At 31.5% G+C, this 26896-nt stretch overlaps 1 protein-coding gene across 25 annotated transcripts; it reads left to right on the plus strand.

The window, feature by feature from the left end:
- The first annotated feature begins 3579 nt into the window (after nucleotides 1-3579).
- On the plus strand, nucleotides 3580-19254 carry LOC109794176 (tryptophan synthase alpha chain). Of its 25 annotated transcripts, none has more exons than XR_014432144.1 (5): nucleotides 3644-3870; nucleotides 5389-5481; nucleotides 5612-5744; nucleotides 5833-5898; nucleotides 18909-19198. XR_014432144.1 is itself a non-coding variant. In XM_083070346.1 (4 exons), the coding sequence occupies exons 1-4, from the start codon at nucleotides 3846-3848 to the stop codon at nucleotides 19026-19028; spliced, it is 333 nt and encodes a 110-aa protein (XP_082926472.1). In that variant the 5' UTR covers nucleotides 3580-3845; the 3' UTR covers nucleotides 19029-19254. The 25 variants fall into 25 exon arrangements, 5 of the variants coding, with proteins under 5 accessions (XP_082926472.1, XP_082926473.1, XP_082926476.1 ...); XR_014432142.1 differs by lacking the exon at nucleotides 18909-19198 and adding an exon at nucleotides 6752-7414 and having other exon boundaries at nucleotides 3645-3870; XR_014432138.1 differs by lacking the exon at nucleotides 18909-19198 and adding an exon at nucleotides 5973-6501 and having other exon boundaries at nucleotides 3645-3870; nucleotides 5612-5758.
- The last annotated feature ends 7642 nt before the right edge of the window (nucleotides 19255-26896 follow it).

Consider the following 26896-nt stretch of genomic DNA (forward strand, 5'->3'; position numbering starts at 1 on the left):
GATCTTTAGAGATGAACATAGAAGTAAAACCAATATTATGGCAGATGCCTTGATTATGATGACCTCTGATATATTATTTTTGAAGATTTAAGGGTTGGATTTGATTAAATAATTTAGAGACTTATGCTTGGTGTGTGAGATTATCCTTAGGATCATTGAATTGATTATGTTGAAAGTGACTAGTGAATTAATAAATGAAATTAGAGAAGCCTAGGAGTCAGATCCTTTCTTAGGGAACCAGGTGGAGAAAATTGGTAGAAGTATAGATAACCATTTCTGAGTAGAGATCGACATTGTTTTGAGGTGCAAGAACAAACTTGGGTTCTTAGTAACCTTGAATTAAGAAAAATGATCTTAGAGGAAGGACATAAGAGTATTCTTAACATTCGTTTAGGAGTTACTGAGATGTGTCGGGACCTTAGAAGGATGTATCAGAGTGGTGCAATAGAAGCATGGTGGCCTAAGATAAAGAGAGGAGTAGAGGAATTTGTATACTCGTGTTTAGTATGCTGGAAGTCTTTAGGAATTTTTGTAGCACTTAGACGCTCCATTTTGGAAGTGAGATGGTGAGTGGATAGACCTTAGCAGTAGGTTTGTCTAAGACGCTTAAGAGATTGATTTTATTTGTGTTTCAGTGGATAGACTCGCCAAGTTTATATGTCTTACCCTTAGAAATCCTTTGATAAATTTGATAGAGTTGTATATCAGTAAGGTAGTGAGGTTGCATAAGGATTAGAAAGTAAGAAGAGAGAAGTCTACCATTACAAAAATTTCGGGGACGAAATTTCTTAAAGGAGGGGAGTATTGTAACAGCCCATTTTTCGTGGGCCAAAGGCCCAATTCGTGGCCCAGAACGGGCCGTTTCAATTTTGAAACGGGCCGTTCTGGAATAGTGAGTAAGGCCAAAACTGAGGAAGCAGAACGGGCCGTTCTGATGGGAGAACGGGCCGTTCTGGTTTGGGAACGAGCCGTTCCAGTTGAAAAATTTACGTAGGTTTGAAGGGCCCAGAACGGGCCGTTCCGATTTTGGAACGGGCCGTAGTGGTAGGTGGGCGAAAAATCCTATAAATAGGCCTCAAATCCTCTCATTTCTACACACCTCTCATTCTCACTCTCTCTTCTCTTTTGTTCTCTCTTTCGTTCCTCTTCTTCTCAATGAAGACCAAGAGGAACTCAAAGGATGAGGTTCTACTCCAGTTTTAGTTCCGATCCTTATTTAAGGAAAAAGAGGAGGAAGTTCTGCCCGAGTTCCTATTTATCCAGGTACGGGGGAAAATGAGATTATTTATATGTAGAGTTACATGAGGGAATTGGGTAGAGGAAGAGCCCTTAGGGTTATGAATAATTTTATAATTATTTCTGTTTGGAGGATTAATTATCTTATGTGATTCTATATATATTTAGAATTACGAATATATGTTTAACTTGTGAAAATGATGCCCTGGGAAAGAGAACGAAATTATAGAAAAGTGCCTGTAAGTTAGGTTATGAAAAATTGGATGATTTCTGTTTGAGAAATTGAGGATCCCATTAGATTCTGTATGTGTTGAAGATTATAGATATGCTAATAATTTGTAAGAATGAAGATCTGAGAGGGAGAACGAAATTGTAGAAAAGTGTCTGTGAGTTAGGTTTTGGAACAATTGGAGATTTTACTGTTTATGTTAAAATTATATTAAATTGATAATTCCAATGTTTATTATATTAGTTTATGAATGTTATTCTTATATTATTTTATAAGAATTGATGATCGAGATGTGAATTGCTTGAGGATGTGTAAACCCTTATTTTGTTAGATTTATCTGTTGAGTATGTGATATGGAATTGTGTATGTGATATGGAATCGTGATATGAGATGAGATGTTGTATGGACATGATTAAAAATGTGATTGCGATGTGTTTCCTCACACTAATGACTAGGGATGGCACGGCCCCTGGGTAAGTGGTGCTACAGGGAGGACGTGACCCTAGCATGGTGTGGGACGAGTAAGATAGTTAACACACACCACTTATGTCGATTATGGCAGCCCTGGCACAGAGTTAATTGCAAGAGACTATGTGGATTGTAATGTGATTGTGGTTCCTCACACTAAAGGATCGAGGATGATACGAACCCTGGTAGTGGATGCTTCAGGGACAAGCGTACTCCTGGATGATCAGGGATGATACGAACCCTGGGCAGTTGATGATTCAGGGACGAGCGTACTCCTGGATGATCAGGGATGATACGAACCCTGGGTAGGTGATGCTTCAGGGACGAGCGTACTCCTTAATGACTAGGGATGGCACGACCCCTGGGTAAGTGATGCTACAGGGAGGGCGTGACCCTGGTTTGGTGTGGGAGGCAATTAACCCGTATCACTTGTGTCAGATGTGGCGAGGTCTTGGCATAGTGTTAATTGTGAGATTGGTGTGAATTATGGATGTGGAAATGATATTTGTTAAATGTAAAATTGGTGTGAATTATGGATGTGGAAATGATATTGTTAATTGTAAGATTGACATGAATTATGAATATGGAAATGATGTTGTAAATTGTATAATTGGTGTGGATTATGATGGATTGAGATCTGTATGTGAAATGAGATATGTTAAATGTGAATTGAGATGTGAAGATGATGAATGATTGATATATATACATATATATATATATATATATATATATATATATATATATTTTTTATTAAATAATGAATTATGAGATTATATTGTGATGTGTTTGTGTGTACTTTGCATATAGATATTTTCTTTTCTCACCGTATAAACTGTGGATATTTTAGGTGAAGAAGATCCGGCTACAAGTGGCATCTAGAATGCCAACAGTTAAATTATGGGAATGCTCTGATAGTGTGACATCGGGGCAGAGGATTTCTAGGACAGAATATTTATATGGATTTGGTATTGTAATAAATGATTTTAAAATTGTAAACTCTTAAATTTTACCTTTCAAGTTTTATTTTTCAGTCATTCTCTTATATTGAAGAAAGAACAGATTTGAAGGTTTATGTGAACCCTTTTACGAACCCTTTGAAAGTTTATTCTTCTTAATTAAATTATATTATATATGTGTTGGGGTAGTAAGGGTGTCACACCCAATCTGATTAATTAAAGGCTCAACCTACTAAATCAACTATTTACATCACCAAACAAATCCTAACATTACAATCTAAAAACAAACAGAAAATACTACAAAGGGTTGCAACCTTGCAACGCATTTTTGGGTCCCTTAAAATTTGAACTGGCATTTACTCCCAACAAAGAATTTCTATAACTCTTCTTTATCTTTCCATAGATATCAAGAATGTCCAAAACTACTATCAATAGCTTCAAATATGGCTTGTACAAGAACAAAATGTAAAAGTGGGTAAAAATCTAAAAATTGAGTAAAAATTACAACAATCATCAAATAATACAAAGGTGAAAAAAAACAAATAAATGCATACAAATCCAAAATTACTACAAAAAAAATGTTAAATAATAGAGGTTATTTTGTGGAGGTTTTAAAAACCTCCTGTAATTATTAAATTAGGTGAAAAAACTACAATTTTTTTATTTAATTTACGGAAGTTTAAAACCTCTTCTAATTAAATAATATTTTCCCGCTTAAATCCCGTTTTTCTCTAAAATAAAATATTTCCCCCCTTAAACTACCCGCGCCTCCCTCTTAAAGAAAATCAGAATTTGTATAATCATGTTGGGCATCAGTGCGAAGAAATAGAAATAGAAAACCCTAAACTGAATCCGCGCCTCCCTCTTACCCGCGCCTCCTGTAGTTCGACGTTTGAGTGGCATCCGTGTGAAGAACATTTGTTTCTTTCTTAGATGATCCTTCCGTAGATATAATCATGCTACACTGCTGCCTTTCAAAAGGTAAATGAAAACTCCTTTCTCAGTTAAACGTGATTTCTTTTTCCGTTTGGATTTGAACCTGTGATGGATTTGTCTTTTCGGTTCCCTATGTGACATGCTTCTAATTGATACTTTGATAATTCCCTGGCTTGCATTTATCTCTCACTCTCTGTGGACCCAGTTTGTGGCTGCCTAATTTCTTGATCTTATAAGAGAGGCCCACATGAGTGATTTTTGATGATGGCCTGTTTCTGGTTTAGATTTTGCATTTTGAAGAAGTGGACCTTTTCCTCCTCGGTAGATTGATACCTTTGTCACTACTCTATTCATAATTAATTCACTCAGACCATTTATTAGTTGAAATTCATGAGCTCCAGTAGAAGAAATAAGTCTCATTCCCTTTTTAGCATACCTTATTCCCTATTTAATTAATTCTATGCAAATTTCAACTATTAATAAAAAAATGCATTAAAAAGGTGTCAAATAGTATATTGTTTACATTTTTCTTTCTGCATATTACCTTTTTCGTCAGCGTGATAACAACACATGTAGAATAAATTTTATTACAAGTAAAATGTTTGGGTTGTATCGCCTTTATAATACTAAAATGACATTCTAAAAAGTATCAAACTAGAGGCATATAATGGTGTATCTGTAGAAGGATTAAGGGTAGAAAAATTGCAGCCTTAGTAGAGAAAAGAACAAGGCTTGTTTGTTAAGATGAAACTTCATTGTATTTGAATACGCAGTCATACAAACGCCCCCCAAGAAATTGAGCCACCTCAGGATGTTTCACCTAAGAAACAAATAAGGGATCATCAGAGGTCAAATTTTCATTATTGGGCAGTTAAAATAGTGAATGGTAACGTGTATTACCATTCCAATGTTGAGGGAATCACATTTAAATTGAGCATAGAGATTTGTTTCTATTCCACGGCCCTGTCAAAAGAATTAGATTAGTATTTCATATTTGACGATGGTCTTAGACCATTTTTTTTGGGAGGTAATTGTTAGACTATCATTTGTCCATGACCTCAGGGCTTTTTCAGACCGTCATGTATAATTTTTTTTTTATTATTATAAGAAATAATGTTATAAAACTTTGATGTACAAGATGCTGCCATAGTTACTCTGAAGATTATAATACAAAGTCACTTTTTAAGTTAACTGTTCTGTAGAATTAGAAACAAAATCTTTGTAGTGTGCTTGGATATTAGCGAATATTGATTTTACCTCAAAATCATGGTGATATTGCGAAAAAGTAGAAATAATTATTTATTGTTTTAGCTTTAACTTGGAGAGTTAATTTATTTTTTTCTTACCGAAGTTGTTTAAAACACACTAGTAAATCTGCAATAGATACTTTGTTATAGAGGTTCATGGAAAAGGGGGAAATTAAGTTTCAAGAAAGTGATTATACCAATATACTAAGCAACCAAAACGAATACAAGTAATTTATACATTAAGTACTGCTAGACAGAACTACACTAGATATTTGACCCTGGATTTTCATATTTGACATTGGATTTTTACATGCAGATTCGGCAAATATTTGACTCTGTTTCATTCCAGAAGCTATATACAAAATGTCTTTTAAATCAATGACCTTCTCTGCCTGATTATAGTGGATTGGTAATTATCTTTGTATACGGGTTGGTTGGTTTTTTTTGTACCATATCAACTTTATTGCTAAGAGATGCGAGTCAGAGTAGTATTCTTGACTTCCAAATGATTAGTTTCTAAGAAGTATATTTGTGTTAAGGTGGCTTTCATCCCATATATCACAGCTGGTGATCCTGACCTTTCAACCACAGCAGAAGCGCTGAAAGTGCTTGATTCATGTGGGTCTGACATAATTGAGCTAGGTGTTCCATACTCTGATCCTTTGGTAGATGGTCCTGTTATCCGGGTTTGGTGCTTTCTTCTTTTTCTTGTGATATCTAGTACTGCCTGATTCTCAAATTGATGCATTTTTCTTCCCAGGCTGCTGCTACAAGGTCATTAGCAAAGGGGACCAATCTTAATGCAATTTTTTCTGTGTTGAAAGAGGTGAATTTGCGCAACTCCTTGTCATTTATTAATTATAACTGTTAAAAGCTAATAAGTAATGAGCTCTACTGCAGTGATTAATTTTCATTTCTTCAGTTGACCAGTTAGCTGTGCAAATATCCAAAGTTGCTATTTGTTATGAAATTTGAATGAGTGATGCCTTTCCATCCTCTACCCCTGCTTTTACTTGAATAACCTGTACTGATTCAATTGACTTAAGCAATGCTCTATGGTACATCAATATATAGAAGGAGGATGCCTTTCCATCCTCCTTCTATGGCACAACCCAATGCATTGCGTCCGTCTCCCTTTTTTCATGGGATCTTCCCCGCTTTAGCCTGAAGCAAATAGTAGATGCAATCAATGTTTTTTGGCTTAAAGATGGACATGAAGCCACTTCCACGTTATCTGTTAGATTCTTTTATTATGGTGCCTACTTTCTAGTTTAGTTTACAACATTTAAAATTAAAGTTTCTTAAGTACATGAGAAAAATGACATTATGATCTTTTCTTATTTCATTTGGTTATGTTGGTATTAGTGATTTGTATGTGGTTATCTAGAAACAAACCTCCTAGTTGAATAAGATCAGTATTGACAGTAAAGGTTTTGTTAGAATATTTAATACAATTATATATCAAAGATTTAAACTCAAAATTTACAGTTAAAATAATTTCACATGTGTTGATTCAAGCCTTGAATGCTGCATCATAGTAAAAGCATTAACATCAGCATATGCTGTGTTTTCTTCTATCATAGTACCCCACTTTCATATGAGCTTTAAATAGTTTAGACATGTATTTCTACAATTGGATGAAGGAAAAAAATGAATACCTTACTGCTGGTTCATGTTAGATTGGTGATGCAAGTATAGGTAGGAATGATCATTGTCCACGATGGGATCCTTATCAAGATAGGAGATAGGAGATAGTAAGGAGAGAAAGGAAAAAATAAGCCACAATCTGCCAAACTTGAAAAAGACCAAGAAACCAGATTCTGATCCGCTTCCTTCCACCACTCAAAATATTAAGATTTTTAACTCTTTACGAAGGAACAGATGTGACCACTCACATGCAAGAAGAAACAATATGCTATTGGAGAAGGGGTTGAGTGAGTCCTTTCACTTGAGTGTGGCGGAGGAATAAAGAAAGAATAGAGAGAGTATCTCTTCTCCAACACTTATTTCTCCTTTTAAACCGTTTCGCTTTCCTGAAATTGATGAGAGGGACATGATGGACCATGGTAAAATTCTCATGTCAATCATTGGGAATTTTTCTCTCTTAATTTGTTTCCCTCTTTTGGTCACTTGCTTTCATTATTCTCTGTGCACCATGCCTTGCCACAGTAACCATGTTTGTTGCATTTCTGGTACACTGCTGGTTCCATTGGTTCCTAGAGGTAATTTTTTGTTGGTGTGCATATGAGAGGGAAATTATCTATATGGTTTTGGTTTTGGTATACATTCTCCAATGTTGCATTGCTACTTTTAGGATGATATAAATTAATCTTTGTTTTCCATTGCTTGTAGCAGTTTCAGGCTACTATACCATTTTCTACCTTTACTGATTTTCCTATAAATAAATATAAAAGAAAACTAAGAAAGAAAATAAGGGTATAATTAGTGACCTTGGTTATTTGTTTTGAGCCACGAAGTAATGATATGGCGGGAACATGCATGGCTATTTGGCTGTAAAAGCTGTCGCAGGACAAATTTGTTTAGCACAATTTGAAAATCCAAGAGCAAATTATGATAATTAGTAGCTATTATGATAATTAGTAGCTTCTGCAACTGGTTTATCCAAAGAATTTTGCTTGTTTTAGACAATAATAATAAGCGCTTAACCCCCCTTTGAATGAAGTTAAGATCATATATATGACAACCCTAGCATCACCTTCGATTTTTTATTTTTTTTGTAATGGATTTTCGTGACTTGTCACTACAAGAAATGTGATTTTTTGTGACTAACAATGATGAAAGTAAAACTTGTCACTAATAATATAATATTAGTGACTAAATTTTATTTTGTCACTAGTGTTATTTACAAGTGACAAAAAAAATAAGTTGTCAATATAATATTATTAATAGTGACTAAAATATTTTTGTCACAAAAATTTGACACTAATATCTATAAATTTTGTTTTCTTAACTTAAAATCTGTCACTAATACAAATTTTATTATATATAAAAATGTTTTTGTCACAAATATTTTAATTCATGAGTGATTATTATAAAAATTATGACTTATTTTTAATTACAAGTGACAATTCATCATAAAAAATATGAAGTGTTTCTATGAATATTTATTGTTATTGTATTAGCAAGTTATAAAAATCAAATTAAAGTAGTTAGTTGTATAATATAATCATTTAGTGGCCAATTAACCTTCTAGCCCTCAAAAATTAACTCAGCTAATATAAAAATAGATAAACACAAATTGAATTGACCAAATAGATAAATATTAAAAAAATATATCAATGTCTAAATCATGGTTTGAACATGATCTTTTTCACTTATTATCATCATTGATTTATCTTTTGAATATTTATTTGTCTATATACTTACTTTTATAATTAATAATCTATTGATTTCTATTAAAAATTAATATTATGACATAATTTAAATTATTTTTAATAAATTTAAAACTTTAAATAATAATTTATATATTTTAAAATATTTATTTTATAATTTTTAAGGATAATATAATTTATAAAATTATAAATGCTTGTTTATTACATATTAAATCTTATTTATATATAAATACTTATAATCGATAATACACAAAATAAAATATTAGTCATATTTATTTATAAATTAAAATTTTAATATTTTAAATAAATTATTAATAATTAGCTTAATATATTTATTTATCTTAATTTAAAATATAATTGATATATTTAAAAATATTTATTTATATTAATTTTAAACATAATTTATATATTTAAATATATTATTTATTTATATAATTTATTATAAAGTTAAAAGAAGAAAATAACCACTAAACTAAAGTTAATTTTATATCTTTAAGTGAAAGTTTTAAATTATAAAAAAAAAATTAGTATAACATTTAAAATAAAATTGTATTTTCCTTATTTTATTTTCTGATTATCAAATATTCATAAAATAATAATTTAAAATCTTAACTAATTATATCATAATACTTTCATATCAAATTTAAAATCAGTTATTAACTATACAAAAATATTAAGATCATATTGTAAATTGTTGATAAGATAATAGTTAGATAATTTAAAATACTTAATTTATCAACTAAATTCTTATCAAATAATTTATTCTAGTTCTAATCAATTTTCCTCTATATTAATTATTAGTAAAAATTAAATTATATATTATTTCTTAGAATATTTATTTAAATTTTAAAACATTTTTTTTATACTTAATATATTTTTTGTTATTATATAATATCATTATACTATAAGTACTATTTTATGATTGCATACATAGTTAAAATTATAGTTATCTTGATATATTAGTATATTATTTATATATTATATTCAAGGAATTTATCTCCTAATATTTATATATCAAATTAAATATTTGATTTATTATGTCTATCAATTCATTGTTATAAATATAAATTTAGCATATTAATTATATCTAAGCTATTTATCTCTTAATATTTATATATCAAATTAAATTTTTAATTTATCATCTCTATCAATTCATTGTTATAAATATAAATTAAATAGTTTAATTTTTTAATTTTATTAAAAGTTTTTCAAAATAATTACTTCTAGAAGATTTATAATATTATATATAAAAATTTAAATCTAATCTATACCCAAAACAAAATAATTGAATTATAATGCTAGACTCGTATATATGCAAAAATTTGCAATACAATAAACATAATTTGTAATTAAAAAATACTAAACATAATAATCATCATCAGTATCATCTTCCTCAATATTAGTACTTTCTTCATCTTCTATTAAATGAATATTCTCGTCGTCACTTTCTTCATCAATATTGTCAACAACTTCTCCAGGTACTATTGGTTTTCCATTAGCTGTGGATTGAGCTAAGTCATTCTTACTCAAAGACAGCCCTTGTTCATTATCTAGAGCATTAGATGTAAAGGGGATCAAGCCCATATATTCATTTTCTTGACAAGCCTCATCTATGGCTTCCTCGAGCATGTCATACAAATCTCGAGGCTTTGTTTTCACAACAACTAGCCAATTAGAATCTTTGGTATCTTTAACATAATACACTTGTTGAACTTGACTTGCTAAGACATATGGCTCATTAGTCCTCAATTTACGCTTACTGTTAATAAGAATGAAGCCATATTTGTCTTCCTTGTATCCTTTTCCTTTGGAAGACACGTCCCACCAATCACATTTAAATAAAATAACATTATTTCCACCAGAGTAACTCAATTCAATAATATCTATCAAGACACGAAAGTAATCTAAATTACCTGCATTCTCATCACCTCTAACTAAAACTCCACTATTTTGTGATTTCAAATGCATATCACAATCTTTTACATTAAACCTCCAACCATTTATAAGATAACTTGTATATCGAAAAACACGTGTATCGGGTCGACGAGCCAAGTCAAACAATGATTCATTTATACTTTCTTCTTCACCCATTTTCAAAAGTGCAACCTGTTGAAAAAAATAAATAAATTATTGTATGCTTAAGTTATATATATATATATATATATATATATATATATATATATATATATAGAGAGAGAGAGAGAGAGAGAGAGATAGATAGATAGATAGATAGACAAATTTAAATACTTACATGAGTTTTAAACCAGTGAAAAAATTCTTTTTCATGTCTTTGTTCCACATATTGTGAATTTGCTTTCTCTAATTCTTCTTTATGTAATCTGGTCATGTAAACATATATAATAAATGTAATGAATTGTATTTATATAAAAAAATAAATAGATCCCATTCTATTGAACTTAACTCAACATACTTCTTTCCATGCAATAGCTTTCCGACTTGTGAGAAAATTTCCAATGTTGATTTTTTCGATCGATTTAGATCACCCTCATAATTTCTTCCAGATCTATTCTGACTTGTCTCCACTCCATGCAAGTACCTAGAACAAAAATGCAAACATTCTTGTGCAATATAACCTTTAGCAATAGATCCCTCTGGACGAGCTTTATTTCTCACATAGGATTTAAGTCTACGCAAATATCTTTCAATAGGGTACATCCAACGATATTGCACAGGCCCAGCAATCTTTGCCTCATTTGCCAAGTGAATGGGTAAATGGATCATTATGTCAAAAAAGGAATAAGGGGGAAATATTTTCTCCAACTTACATAAGGTTAGCACTATTGTTTTTTCTAGCAAGTCCAAGTTTTCTGAACTTAATGTCTTAGAGCATAATTCTCTAAAAAAGAAACTAATTTCAATCAATGTCTCACAAACTTCCTTATGTAGAACACCACATATCGAAAGTGGAAGATAACGATGTAAAAAAATGTGGCAATCATGACATTTCATTCTAGATATTTTTCCCTCTTTGACGTCAATGCATCGAGAAATGTTTGATGAATAACCATCAGTAACCTTTAAATCAACTAGAAATTGACAAAAGTTGCGTTTTTCCTCTAATGACATAGTGTAGCATGCATTTTGGAATGAATATTTACCATCTCCAATCATAGTTGTAACACCCCAATTTTCAAAAAGGTTATTATTATTATTATTATTAGATGGTATTTGGTCATAATTATTTTAATAATTATAGAGAAATATTATTTTGTACGTTTTAAATAATTATTATTTTGGACAATTATTTTGTACGTATTAAATAAGTATTTTTATTAGCATTTTTAAATAAATATTTATATGTTTTAAGAGAAGGTTGATTTTATATGATATTTTCTTATTGAAATTATATTATTATATTTAGGGTCAGAAATATATTATTATTATAGAGAAAAAATATTTTATAATATACATATATTTATTTTATTTAATTATTTTGAGGAAAATTAGAAGTGGGTTAGAAGACAAAGAAAATGGGTTGTGTTGACCCAGTCCAATGGATTAATTTTAAGAAAGGAGTCAGGTGGTGTTAACCCTATCTGCATCATTTGCGTTCTGAAGGGTTAGGGAAAAAAAGAGGAGAAACAAAGAGCTCTAAGGAAGAGTACTCAGGAACGATCTTAGATCACACCAAGATCATTCATCTTCTGCTCATCCAGGTACGGGGGACATGGGTTTCTTCATATGTGAATATAGGGGTGTTCGGGTAGTGAGGGCAATCCCTAAGTCCCTCAAGGAACTCTATTTAAAATTCTGAACGATTATCTGTGCAATCGATGTTCTAAATTCTTAATTCATTTGGAAGAACTTATTTCTTGAATTGTCTTTGAATTCCATTGGGGCTTTCTTGTTAATTCTTTATCCTTAAATTTGATGACTTGAATTTTATGTGTTAAGAAGAGTTTAAATTTTTTTTTTGTAAAACCAATGGAAACCAATTTTTGAGGCTTGAGATGTGTATGGATTGATTTGGAACGTATGAAGAATATAAATGGAGTTAAACTGAACCAACGGGGTGTAGAAGTAGTGAAAATTGGTAAAAACCTTGTTGAAACTCGTAAAACGCAGGTTTAATTTCACAGAGGGGAGTCTGGGCAGAGATTTGGGCGCTCAGCGCCAGTTTTGGGCGTCGGGCGTCGTGACCCCGACATACGTTTGTAACTTTGCGATATCTTTCTGTGTAGTTATCCAAATCGAGTGCCGTTTGTTTTGTTAGAAACTAGACATCTGGGGCTACCATTTAGACACAAGAATCGTGTAAAAATATTAATATTTGATCAAGTTATGTGAGTTGCAATTTGAGCCTTCCAATCTGTGTGCGAACCACAACATCAATTTTTGTGAGCCCTGAATGGTAACCTAAACGACTTTATTAGGATTTGTGTTCTTCATGAAAGTTGTAGATATTGTTGTTAGGATTCTAATGGAGTTGGGATCACTTAGAAAGGATATGTATATCTCGAGTTATGGTTAAATTATTAACTGAATGTCATAGATATTGTGATGTGTGAAGAATTATGTGAAATTTGTGGTCTATGATGTTGATAACTTAATGATAGGCACCTAGCATGTGAGGATGATATTGCATGGATTGTTATTGACATGTGATGATGTTATATAATGGAGATGCATTAATTATGAGTTACGTGGGATGCATGAGTTGCATGAGACTTATGAGTTGCGTGTGGTGCTTGAGAAGCCAGACATGGCTATATTGCATCGGAGCCTGGGCCCAGAGAGGGGTTGAGACAGGGGGGACCATGACGGGAGGCATTCCATGCGTGGGCCGTTGGGTGTTTAACTGCGCAGCTCACTGGCCACAGAGGGTTTAACGGTGGGTGGATTGCCTTTGCACGGGCCGCTGGGTGTTTAACCGTGCAACATACCGGCCCTGGGAGGGTGTGAGAACGGTATGCCCGCATTGGCAACAACTAAGGGAATTGACGAGGTACGCCCATTGTGCGGAGTGTCAAGTTGAGACTCTTAGGAGAGGAGATGTGTATGAGCATATAGTGAGCATGTGTATGAAAGCTTGTATGATTGAAAAAAAAATGATGTTTGGTAATTATATGAGATGTATTTGTTGTTTATAGTTAATGATGATATTTTGGTGCACGGTGTGGGGTGGGAATTGGGTAGCTCTATGTTCATATATGATGTTATCTATCTCTCACCGTCCTGTTTTTATGTGGTTTTCTTTTTGGTGAAGATGAAGGCACTCATAGTGTTGAGTTCTAAATGGAAAGGGTTCTGCTCTGATAGGATGTGACATTGGGGCATGAATTTAGGATGCTTTAGTTATGAATTGTTATTTGTCGTTTGAGGAGACTTATTTTTAGGAGTTTTATATTCACCTTATATTTGTAAATTCTGGATCCCTTTCATTTTTCTTTAGAGACCTTGATAATTTTCTTTTAAGAGTAAAACTTTATTATTATTATTATTATTATTTCTATTTATTTCAAGACTTGTGAACCTATGAGTTTTTATTAAAATATGTGGACCCTTCTTAATGTTATATTTATTGAATTATTCTTATTGTTGTTACTTATCTATTATGGGATAGAAAGGTGTCACATTTAGTGGTATCAGAGCAGGTCGATCCAATCGGCCGTGAGTTATGAGTCTACTATGCTTGTTTGGTAGATGAATGATGGAATATGTTTTGCTTTATGATGAGGATAATGATGATGATGATGATGTTTCCCTTGTGTTGTTAGTGTTGTGCTTACACTTATATTGTTTTCTCAGAATTTGGCTGAAAGACATGATATAGCTTAGTTGAGGCTATTCATGATTGCTTATTTGTTTTGATACTTCTTGCTTACGTAAGAAGTAGTGGTTGAGTGGTATCGCTCGTATTGCAAGCATATGTGCCAGTAGTAGTGGACGAAGCCTTGCTAATCAACTAGAAATTATTGGGACCTTAGATTTGGGTGAGACATTGATTTGTCGAGAGTTTACGGTTAATGGAGTTTCTAGAATCTATAGTTGTAGCGATTGAATCCAAGGAGGTTGTATATGAGAATTGGAGTTTTGGTATCCTTGATGAGAGATTGAAATGTTGGTAATTCCCTTGAGTGTTGGTGTTGGCATGTTTACCGTTTATGGTTTAGGTAGCATGTGAGTTTTATTTTCTAAGTCTGTTGTGCTAAATATGTGAGTTGTTTGGTTTAGGATTGTAGTGGGAAGCTTGAATATGAAGTTGAGGTGTGAGTTTGGAAGGGTTGATGTATTTTTGTGGCCTTAGATATAAGACGTTATCTTTCCAATGGAATTGGAATCAGGTAAAACGGAGGTCTATAACTCCAGTTATAGCTACTTTGGTGATCAAAGGTCTAGCTGTAAGCGCCGAATATATCTGCTGCGGTTTTTGAAATTTTTAGCTAAGAAGAGGATCTTTTAGAATTTTATGTCTTCATAAGAGTTTTAACTTATTCTCTTAGCTTTCTTTTGAGATAGGTTTGAGATCATTTGGATGAGTATAACTCTCTAGGTATCATTTTCTTTGATCATTGTTGAAGGGATATGTATGGTGTCATGATATTTTTGAATCGTTAGACAATGCAATGATAAAAATTGATTTTTGTCATGATTCTAAGATGTTAGGTGGATTGAGAGGTTGTTTAAGATTGTATGATGTTATGTGGTAAAGTTGATTCATGCTTTATGGTGTAAACGATGATTGATTCGTATATGCTTAGGGATAGTATATATGAAGATTTTAAAGTAGGTATTCTAATATGATTTGATATGCATGTATGTATATATGAGGATAGATGACTTTATGGATCAATTAGTGGATGTTTGTGTATTAATGAGATTGATCTTAGGATGTGATATCACCATATTAAGAGTTAAGTGTGAAGATATATCCAAGATAAATTTAGGATAGATTATCTAAGTATGATTTTTGACTGTATGAGATGAGTGTTCTAGGCCATGTAATTTTCTTGCGGAGGTATAACGTAGATCTATCTAAGATAGAAGTTGTGCTTAAGTGAGAGATACACGAGTCTATTAGCGAGGTTATGAGTTTCTTGGATTAGCTCATTGTTGTTGGATATTTATTGAGTAACTTTCTAAGATAGCATTACCTTTGAACATATTGAGTAAGAAGAGTGTTATTTTTGTGTGAGATAGTAAGTGTGATAGTAGTTTCCAAATTCTTAAGGAAAGATCGACTAGTGCGCTAGTGTGAGCATTGGCCGATCTTAGTAAGCCTTTTGTGATATATAGTTATGCTTCTAAAGATATGTTTGGGAGGAGTATTGTGACAAGAAGGAAAGGTAGTAGGTTATGATTTTAGGCAATTGAAAATTCATGAGAGGAATTTTCTTATCTATGACCTTGAGTTAGTAGCTTTAATATTTATACTAAGATTTGGAGACATTATGTATATGATTCTAAGCTTGAAGTATTTTTTGATCGTTAGAGCCTTAATTATCTGTTGACTGAGTAGTTAATTATGTGACTAAAGAGATAGTTTAATTTCTAGAGGACTAATATTTCAAACTTAGTTGTTAATTGAGTAAAGCTATTGTGGTGACCGATGTTTTGTGTAGGAAACCTTTATATTTATCTTCCCTTATGATTAGAGAGATGAATCCTTTTGGCTCAAATTAGAGATTTAAGTTTGGCTTATAAGGTTACTCTTAGTAGTGTGAGACTAAGTATGACTTGAGTAACGAATGGATTGTTGAAGGAAATTGGAGAAGCACAATTTTGGTGACAAGATATGAGGCTATAGGATAAGGTGATGGATAAGAGTTTGACTTGGGTGTAGATGGAGTGGTGAAATTAGAGATTTGATATGTATACCTAGTGAACTTACGCTTAGGTGCTTAATCTTTAGAGATGATCATAGAAGTAAAACCAATGTTGTAGCAGATGCCTTGATTATGATAACCTCTGGTATATCGTTTATGATGATTTAAGGGTTGGATTTGATTGAAGAATTTAGAGACTTATGCTTTGTGTGTGAGATTATCCTTAGGAGCATTGAATTGATTATGTTGAAAGTGACTAGTGAATTAATGGATGAGACTAGAGAAGCCTAGGAGTTAGAGCCTTTCTTAGAGAACCAAGTGGAAAAGATTGGTAGGAGTGTAGATAATTTTTTTTTGAGTAGAATCGATGTTATTTTGAGGTGCAAGAACAAATTTGGGTGCTTAGTAACCTTCAATTAAGAAAGATGATTTTAGAGGAAGGACATTCATTTAGGAGCTACTGAGATGTATCGGGACCTTAGGAGGATGTATTAGAGTGGTGCAGCGGAAGCATGGTGGCCTAAGGTGAAGAGAGGAGTAGAGAAATTGTATGCTCGTGTTTAGTATGCAAGAAGTCTTTTGGAATTTTGTAGCACTTAGATGTCCCATTTTGGAACTGTAATGGTGAGTGGATAGACCTTAATTGTAGGTTTGTCTGAGATACTTAAGAGATCGATTCTATTTGTGTTTTAGTGGATAGACTCGCCAAATTTACTTGTTTTACCTTTAGATATCCTTTGGTGAAATTGATAGAGTTGTACATCAATAAGGTAGTGAGGTTGCATAAGGATTAGAAAGTAAGAAAAGAGAAGTCTACCATTACAAAAATTTCGGGGACGAAATTTCTTAAAGGAGAGGAGTATTGTAACACCCCAATTTTCAAAAAGGTTATTATTATTATTATTATTAGATGGTATTTGATCATAATTATTTTAATAATTATAGAGAAATATTATTTTGTACGTTTTAAATAATTATTATTTTGGACAATTATTTTGTACGTATTAAATAAGTATTTTTATTAGCATTTTTAAATAAATATTTATATGTTTTAAGAGAAGGTTGATTTTATATGATATTTTGTTATTGAAATTATATTATTATATTTTTAGGGTCAGAAATATATTATTGTTATAGAGAAAAAATATTTTATAATATACATGTATTTATTTTATTTAATTATTTTGAGGAAAATTAGAAGTTGGTTAGAAGAGAAGGAAAATGGGTTGGGTTGACCCAGTCCAATGGATTAATTTTAAGAAAGGAGTCAGGTGGTGTTAACCCTATCTGCCTCATTTGCGTTCTGAAGGGTTAGGGAAAAAAAGAGGAGAAACAAAGAGCTCTAAGGAAGAGTACTCAGGAACGATCTTAGATCACACCAAGATCATTCATCTTCTGCTCATCCAGGTACGGGGGACATGGGTTTCTTCATATGTGAATATAGGGGTGTTCGGGTAGTGAGGGCAATCCCTAAGTCCCTCAAGGAACTCTATTTAAAATTCTGAACGATTATCTGTGCAATCGATGTTCTAAATTCTTAATTCATTTGGAAGAACTTATTTCTTGAATTGTCTTTGAATTCCATTGGGACTTTCTTGTTAATTCTTTATCCTTAAATTTGATGACTTGAATTTTATGTGTTAAGAAGAGTTTAGATTTTTTTTTTGTAAAACCAATGGAAACCAATTTTTGAGGCGTGGGATGTGTATGGATTGATTTAGAACGTATGAAGAATATAAATGGAGTTAAACTGAACCAACGGGGTGTAGAAGTAGTGAAAATTGGTAAAAACCTTGTTGAAACTCATAAAACGCAGGTTTAATTTCACAGAGGGGAGTCTGGGCAGAGATTTGGGCGCTCAGCGCCAATTTTGGGCGTCGGGCGTCGGAACCCCGACATACGTTTGTAACTTTGCGATATCTTTTTGTGTAGTTATCCAAATCGAGTGCCGTTTGTTTTGTTAGAAACTAGACATCTGGGGCTACCATTTAGACACAAGAATCGTGTAAAAATATTAATATTTGATCAAGTTATGTGAGTTGCAATTTGAGCCTTCCAATCTGTGTGCGAACCACAACATCAATTTTTGTGAGTCCTGAATGGTAACCTAAACGACTTTATTAGGATTTGTGTTCTTCATGAAAGTTGTAGATATTGATGTTAGGATTCTAATGGAGTTGGGATCACTTAGAAAGGATATGTATATATCGAGTTATGGTTAAATTATTAACTGAATGTCAGACAGGGGGGACCATGACGGGAGGCATTCCATGCGTGGGCCGTTGGGTGTTTAACTGCGCAGCTCACTGGCCACAGAGGGTTTAACGGTGGGTGGATTGCCTTTGCACGGGCCGCTGGGTGTTTAACCGTGCAACATATCGGCCCTGGGAGGGTGTGAGAACGGTATGCCCGCATTGGCAACAACTAAGGGAATTGACGAGGTACGCCCATTGTGCGGAGTGCCAAGTTGAGACTCTTAGGAGAGGAGATGTGTATGAGCATATAGTGAGCATGTGTATGAAAGCTTGTATGATTGAAAAAAAAATGATGTTTGGTAATTATATGAGATGTATTTGTTGTTTATAGTTAATGATGATATTTTGGTGCACGGTGTGGGGTGGGAATTGGGTAGCTCTATGTTCATATATGATGTTATCTATCTCTCACCGTCCTGTTTTTATGTGGTTTTCTTTTAGGTGAAGATGAAGGCACTCATAGTGTTGAGTTCTAAATGGAAAGGGTTTTGCTCTGATAGGATGCGACATTTGGGCATGAATTTAGGATGCTTTAGTTATGAATTGTTATTTGTCGTTTGAGGAGACTTATTTTTAGGAGTTTTATATTCACCTTATATTTGTAAATTCTGGATCCCTTTCATTTTTCTTTAGAGACCTTGATAATTTTCTTTTAAGAGTAAAACTTTATTATTATTATTATTATTATTTCTATTTATTTCAAGACTTGTGAACCTATGAGTTTTTATTAAAATATGTGGACCCTTCTTGATGTTATATTTATTGAATTATTCTTATTGTTGTTACTTATCTATTATGGGGTAGAAGGGTGTCACAATAGTCGCATGAAGCTCAGGTCGTATTTTTAGTAAGGCTAGATCAAAACGAGGATTTAAATTATCTTTTGTCTTTCCTTCAAGATTCAACATTGTATCAATTATATTCTCACAAACATTTTTTTCAATATGCATAATATCTAAATTATGTCGTATTTTTAAATATCTCCAATAAGGAAATTCAAAGAAAATGCTTTTTTTCTTCCCATTTCCAAGTAATATATCTCCTCGCTTTCTTTTCTTTTTAAATTTCCCAAACTTCACCTGAAAATAAAATAAAAATATAAAAATTTGATATATAAATATAATCTTTCAATTATTTTTAATTTTTAAATTATAAATTAAGTAAATTCATACATAACTAAAATTTTCCTATAGTAAAAATGTATTATTGATTAATCATGATTAAGTTTTTATTTTCCAAATAATTAAAATTAGGATACTTTTTTCTTATCTTTTATAAAAAAATAAATATTATGCAATAATACTAAGGTTAGAATAATTTTGGATTAATATAACTCAATTAGTGCATCAATAATAATTAAATTTAAATTTGTATCTAAATAAATAAATTTCAAATATTATTATTTTAAAATTTATTAGTAAATCCATGCGGCATAAAAAACTGAACCAAGTTAGATAATTGATAAGTTTTGTTTAACACATAACTAAACCTATTTAAATATACTAATAGAAAAAACCTATTTAAATATATAATAGATAAAATGTATTTACTAAATAAGTATAATATGTATTTAAATCAATTTAGATAATAAATAAAATTTATTTAATGGATGACTATACATATATAATAATTTCATATAACTAAGGGGGGTGTATTGGATTAGGATTTTAAAGGACTTTTTTAGTTAAAAAAAATCCTGCGGATTTTAAAAGACTTTGCAGGATTTTCATGACTTTTAAGATTTTGCAAGATTCTACAAGACTTAAAATCAGGATTTTAATGGATTCTGCAAGACTTTTAAATTAGGATTTTAATGGATTCTGTGGGATTTTGTGGAGTTTTGACATTTGATAAGATTTTAAAAAAATTATACATTCAAATTTAAAAAGAGTCAAAGATAAAAATAATAAATAAAAAAAATAATGTCTAGATAAATAATAATAATAATTCTCTATAATATTCTATCCTCTTTTTATAGCATCCACTATCAATTGTAACAATTCATCGGAATCATCCTTAATCCAAGCTTCATAGTTTTCTTTCTCTTTTCATTTTTCTTTATTATTTCCTTGTGAATCTCCCATTTGAATTACTAAAACAATATATGTTAAAAAATAGTTATATAAATAATTACGGATAATAGACAAAATCAATAAAATTATATTATTATTTTTAGAAGCACACCATCATACAAGATCGAATATATTTTTGCTATCCAAATGGATCAAATACCTCAGTTATTATAAAAAAAAAATGTAAAAACGAAAATATAGAAACATAAGATAATTTTTTATATAAAAAAATTAGTATATTCGATACTGAAAAAATATTTAGATATATAATTTTTTTTATATAAACAGAAGTATTTAGATATAGAGAATATATATATATATATATATATATATATATATATGATAATTTTTAACGATATTTATAAATATAAATTATTCTAACAAATATTTTAACAATATTTTCTTTTTTAAAAAATAAGTTAATGAAGGCATAAATCCTAAACCCTAAAAAATTAGATATTGCAATGTCTTATGTTAATTTTCTTTTTTTAAAATATAAAAAATCTTAATTTCATAATATAAAAATAAAAAAGAAAAATTCATAGTAAAAAAAATAAAATAATTGTTGAGTCATAAAAGGAGGAGGGATAAGAGTAACAAATTCAAGGGAAAGAGAGAATTCGTAATTTTTATGCTAAGAGGGTTCTTCCCCCTACTAAGATCCATTTTTATCTCATTCTACTCACAAAAACCCTAACAAATTCATCTTTTATATATATATATATATATATATATATATATATATTGTTGAGATTATGATATCAATTTCATCTTTCACCTTTTTCTTTTCTTAACGTGTGTCATAAAAAAAATTACCACTTAAAAGTTAAAATTTCAAGTATTTTTTTGTGTTATATAAAGGAACAAATTCAACTACATAGAATAAAATAAAGTATGTCAATTAAAGAGAACGAACAGAAAAATAAAACAAGTCAATGACACTATCATTTACATATTAGAGTTTCACAAAATAGGAGAATGGTATGAGAATAGTATTATATATGAGCAATGAACAATAGTGTAGTATTATTAGTAGAGAAAAAATGGAGAAGACAGGAGCATAGAAAAAAAAGATGAAAAACTCACTTGAAAATTCTTAAAACACTTGAAAAATCATTTCAAACAATCCTTCAAAATCCGATGGGTTTGGATGGGATTGTTTTATGAATCTGGTATTTATAGATAACACTAGAAAGTCTTTCAAAATCCCTCTCACACAACAATCCTTTAAAATCCTTAAATTTTTGAATACCAATGGATTGTTTTTAAGTTGTAAAAAATCTCAAATGAATACCAGTGGATTTTAATGAACTCTTTAAAAAATCCTAAAAATCCAAATTGAATACCACTGGATTGTTTTTAAGTGACATAAAATCCTGATTGAATACCAATGGACTTTTTTACTCAAAAAAAGTCTTTTAAAATCCTACGAAATCCTAAATCAATACACCCCCCTAAATTATTTTTGCTAATTTAAATGTATAATTTATATTTAGCTTTAAAAATTTTAATTCAATATATAAATTATAACAGTCTTTCAAAATAAAAAAATAAGTTATAAAAGATAAAATAATAAGTTAGAAAAAGTGCGGTAAACAGTTATGGGGGTTTATAGTCTAGTGTGATCCACTTTTTATGGATAACCTTTTAGTAATTGATAGTTAAATATTATTGTTATTCATGGTTTGTTATTTGTGAACCGTGAAATATTTTTAACTTAAAAAAAACAGATAAATTAATATAACATAGTCTATTTAAATGTCATGTTACATTTATCTATAATATAAGAAGGAATAAATTGTGAATAAGCAAAAATTAATAATTTAGCTTGTATAATGTATGGACTAAATATTTATTATATATAATTAAATTTATAATAATTTATATTTACAAAATAAATTTTATGTTTTAATATATAAATATTATTTAAATTTTATATAAATATATATTTTTTAAACATATAAAGATAAATAATTTATATTATACTACAATATTTTTTTTATTGATATTATGATAAATAAAAATTCACATATATAAGAAATTAAAAAGAAATCATAAAAATTCTCTCGTTGAAAAAAAATTCTAAAAACACTCTTATACAAGATAAATATTCATATTTAATATATAAGGGTTGATTAATATAACTAAAAATATTTTATTTAATAAAAAAATATTTGATAGTAAGTATTAAATTTAAACTCTAATTATTTAAATAGATAAAGTTAAAATAGTTACATGCTATTTCAAGTATTAGATTGATTTTTATTAAGCTTTAATTGATATGATAATTTAATTTAAATAAATGCACGATTTGATCGTAAATATTAAAACATACATTATAGCTCGTTGTAAATTGAATTCTAGACAAGAAATTAAAAATACTAACCTGATCAAAATGTTGATATTGTTCAACTATATCATCTCCAGACAATGATTTAGGGGCAAATTGTTTTTCATTTTTACCATCAAAGGCTTTTGCATTATTTCTGCATGAATGACTTTGTGGCAAAAATCGTCGACTTCCCATATAGGAAATTTTTTTCCCATTTAGTAAGCTTAAAGACCGTGTATCCATGTTACAACAAGGACAAGCTAATTTTCCTTTAGTACTCCATCCCGAGAGATTTCCATAGGCTGGAAAATCACTAATGGTCCATAAAATAGATGCATATAATCTAAATGTTTCTTTTGTTGAAGCATCATATGTCTCTACACCATTCTCCCATAATTCTTTTAATTCATCGATTAAAGGTTGCAAATACACATCAATATCATTTCCAGGAGCTTTAGGGCCTGGAATAAGTAGTGACATTATGAAATAAGGATCTTTCATGCACATCCAAGGCGGCAAGTTATAAGGAATCAAAACTAGTGGCCAAACACTATGTTTAGTGCTCATGTTTCCAAATGGATTAAAACCATCACTAGCTAATCCAAGCCTTACATTGCGTGGATCTATTGCGAAGGATGGATATTTAGAGTCAAAATCCTTCCATGCAATTGAATCGGCAGGATGTCTCAATTTTCCATCTTCAACTTTCCTATATTTGTGCCACCTCATTTCTGTAGCAATATGTGAGGACATGTATAATCGTTGTAACCTTGGTGCTAAAGGGAAATAACGCATAACCTTGTGGGGAATTTTTTTTATTTGGATCTTTATATCGAGGAGTAGTACAAGTTGGACAAGACATAGAATTCGAATAACCACCTCGATAAAGAATGCAATCTTTCAAGCAAGCATCTATTTTTATATAATCAAGCCCAAGTTCACGAATAATTTTTCGAGCCTCAAAATAAGATGTAGGAACTTTATTTCCTTGTGGAAATGCTTTAGCTAATAAAGAAAGTAAAGCGTCTATTGATTTTCCACTCAAGTTAAATAGACATTTGATATTCAACAATTGGACAATAAATGATAACTTAGAAAAGTTCACACACCCAGGATACAATTCTTGTTCAACATCCTCCAATAATCTAGAAAACTTTTTTGCTTTGTCATTGACTCCACCAATATTTGTGTTAGTACTATAACTTGATTCCTTATTTTCTGTGATGTTTTCAAAATTGTTAGTGTGACACCCTCTACCCCATTATTAATATACAACAAATACAACAATAAAATATTTCTTTTCTTCTTTTTGGGTAAATAAAATCTTTCATAGTTGACAAATATTTCAAATATAACAAGGTAGAAGATTCACATTCGTAACTCATAAATCATAACTCCAGTGTAGAAATTATAAAAGAAAAGAAGTTAAGATTTTCAATACAATTTAGTGTAAAACAAGAAATCATATATATATACAAATAATAATAAAGGAAATATAAATTAACTCCAGTAAAGGTGGCAGTGCCTCCTGGTTAGGAATCAATTTATATTTTCCAAATCATGTAATAAAATATAACAAAGATATTCATTCTGGTCTTTTATCAAGAACGTTCAAATTACAATTCTTAACATACATTTTCCTTGAATTATAAACTTTATCTACGTTATCTCTTCGTTAGAAATTACAAAGAAGAGAAACTAAAGTTATTAAAACAATAACATATTAAACTAAAATAGCTATGCCCCGATGTCACATCCTATCAGAGCATGCCCAATTGAAGCCTTTAAGCCTCATCACCAACATCCTCATGATGCTGATCATCTGCAACACAATTTAAAACATATACAAAAACAACAAGGGAGTGAGAAACATCTCACTCAGTTTCAGGTGCAGAAATAAAGGCTAGATAGCACCCACACACACAACAAATATAAGTCACTTATAAACAATACACATATATCATCAATATCACATATACATTCATTTATCATGCAATGATGTCATGGACTCATCTCATAAATGCATGCATGTGGCGCCATACGGAAGTTTCACATATCATCACTGGTGACCCAAAGGTACACCTGGTTACATCACTGGTGACCCAAAGGTACACCTGGTTACATCACTGGTGACCCTAGGGTACACCTGGTTACAAGTTACATCACTGGTGACCCTAAGGTACACCTTGTTAGCATGTTACATCACTGGTGACCCCAAGGTACACCTCGTTAGCAAGTTACATCACTGGTATGCGGCCTCAGCGGCACACCTGGAATAATATATGCGTATGATGCATGTCATACCATCATAATCTCATTGACTCAATTTTTAACTTGTTACATAATTTCATTTAGTACATCATGTCCTCATTTGTCATAGTCTCATAATCACATGTCTCAATAGTCCATTCATATGTCTCATGTCATTTGTCCATATTTCACAAGGTCATGTCATAAATACTCCTCTTAAGGTCCGCATAGGTATTCACAGAGATCCAGAGAGCATTCTTATTCATATTAAAACTTATTTATTATTAACATTAATTTCATATTCATTTATTACTTTCAACAAAGAACAAGGTAGAGTAAATAGAAAATCAGACAGAACAACGGCACTTTCAACAAAAACAAAGTAGAATAAATAGAAAATCGGACAGAACAACGGCACCTTCAACAAAAAATAAAGTAGAGTAAATAGAAATTTATACAGAACAACGGCACCTTCAACAAAAAGCAAAGTAGAGTAAATAGAAATTTAGACAGAACAACGGCAAGGGATTGGGGGCCAATCCGACAAACAACTATCCAACAATTATCCCCACACCCCTGAGCGAGGTTCTCACTCCCCCCCTTACCTGGATAAGCAGAGCTGAAACTTAGGCAGAGCCTCCTCCTCTGGATTCCCTCTTCCTTTCTCTCTCTCTTTCTTTCTCTTTCTTTCTCTCTCTCTCTCTCTCTCTCTCTTCTCTTTCTCTCTCTAAAATTTCACTTTCTTCCTCTGTATAAAAATTTTCACCCCCTGCCCCTATTTATAGGCAATCTGACGCACCCGGAACGGCCCGTACTGATTTCGGAACGGCCCGTTCCGGATCCTTCAAATCTGGGCAAAATTTGTAACTGGAACGGCCCGTTCCAAAATCGAAACGGCCCGTTCCCAAAAAACCAGAACGGCCCGTTCTGAAACCAGAACGGCCCGTTCTCAATCTCAGCAGAACGACCCGTTCTCCTTCCGGAACGGCCCGTTCTCCATACCGGAACGGCCCGTTCCAAGGCCGTTCTGGGACTACAAAAACCTCACATTTTCAACATTTGGAACGGCCCGTTTCACTTTTGGAACGGGCCGTTCCGGAACCCAAAATACCCCTATAACTTTATTAAAATTACGAAAATGCCATTAAAATAATAATAATAAAAATTTGGGTATTACAATTCTCCCCTCCTTTTAGAAATTTCGTCCCCGAAATTTACCTGAAAACAGAAATGGATGAGCTTCTCGCATCTTGCTTTCTAATTCCCATGTAGCACTTTCTTCAATATTTCCTCCCCAAACGACCTTAACCAAAGGGATTTCCTTTCCTCTTAGTTGTTTCACTCTCGTGTCATCAATCCTTAGAGGAACCGTTTCATAAGTAAGATTATCCTTCAACTGAATGTTGTCAGACTCAATGATATGGGAAGGATCATGGACATACTTTCTGAGTTGGGAAACATGAAAGACACTATGGAGATTTGAAAGAGATGGAGGCAAAGCAATTTGATAGGCCACTTCACCGATTCTTTTAAGAATTTGATAAGGACCAATGAAACGTGGAGTAAGCTTACGGGATTTCAGTGCTCTGCCTACTCCTGTCCAAGGAGTGACTTTAAGGAATACATGATCACCTTCTTTAAACTTAAGGTCTTTTCTTCTCTTGTCATTATAACTCTTTTGCCTACTCTGGGTTGCTCTCATCTTCTCTTGGATCATCTTAACCTGTTCAGTGGTTTGTTGAACTATCTCAGGTCCTAACATGACATTCTCTCCA

This window comes from Cajanus cajan, chromosome 3, assembly GCF_000230855.2.
Source record: "Cajanus cajan strain Asha chromosome 3, NIPB_CcT2T_4, whole genome shotgun sequence".
NCBI lineage: Eukaryota > Viridiplantae > Streptophyta > Magnoliopsida > Fabales > Fabaceae > Cajanus > Cajanus cajan.

Bases quoted from the DNA above. Each gene is read 5' to 3' on its own strand.
- LOC109794176 (XM_083070346.1), top strand. From the start codon at position 3,846: ATGCTACACTGCTGCCTTTCAAAAG. The intron at 3,871-5,636 runs GTAAATGAAAAC...CATATATCACAG, and splicing joins ACACTGCTGCCTTTCAAAAG to CTGGTGATCCTGACCTTTCA. The intron at 5,759-5,832 runs GTTTGGTGCTTT...TTTTCTTCCCAG, and splicing joins TAGATGGTCCTGTTATCCGG to GCTGCTGCTACAAGGTCATT.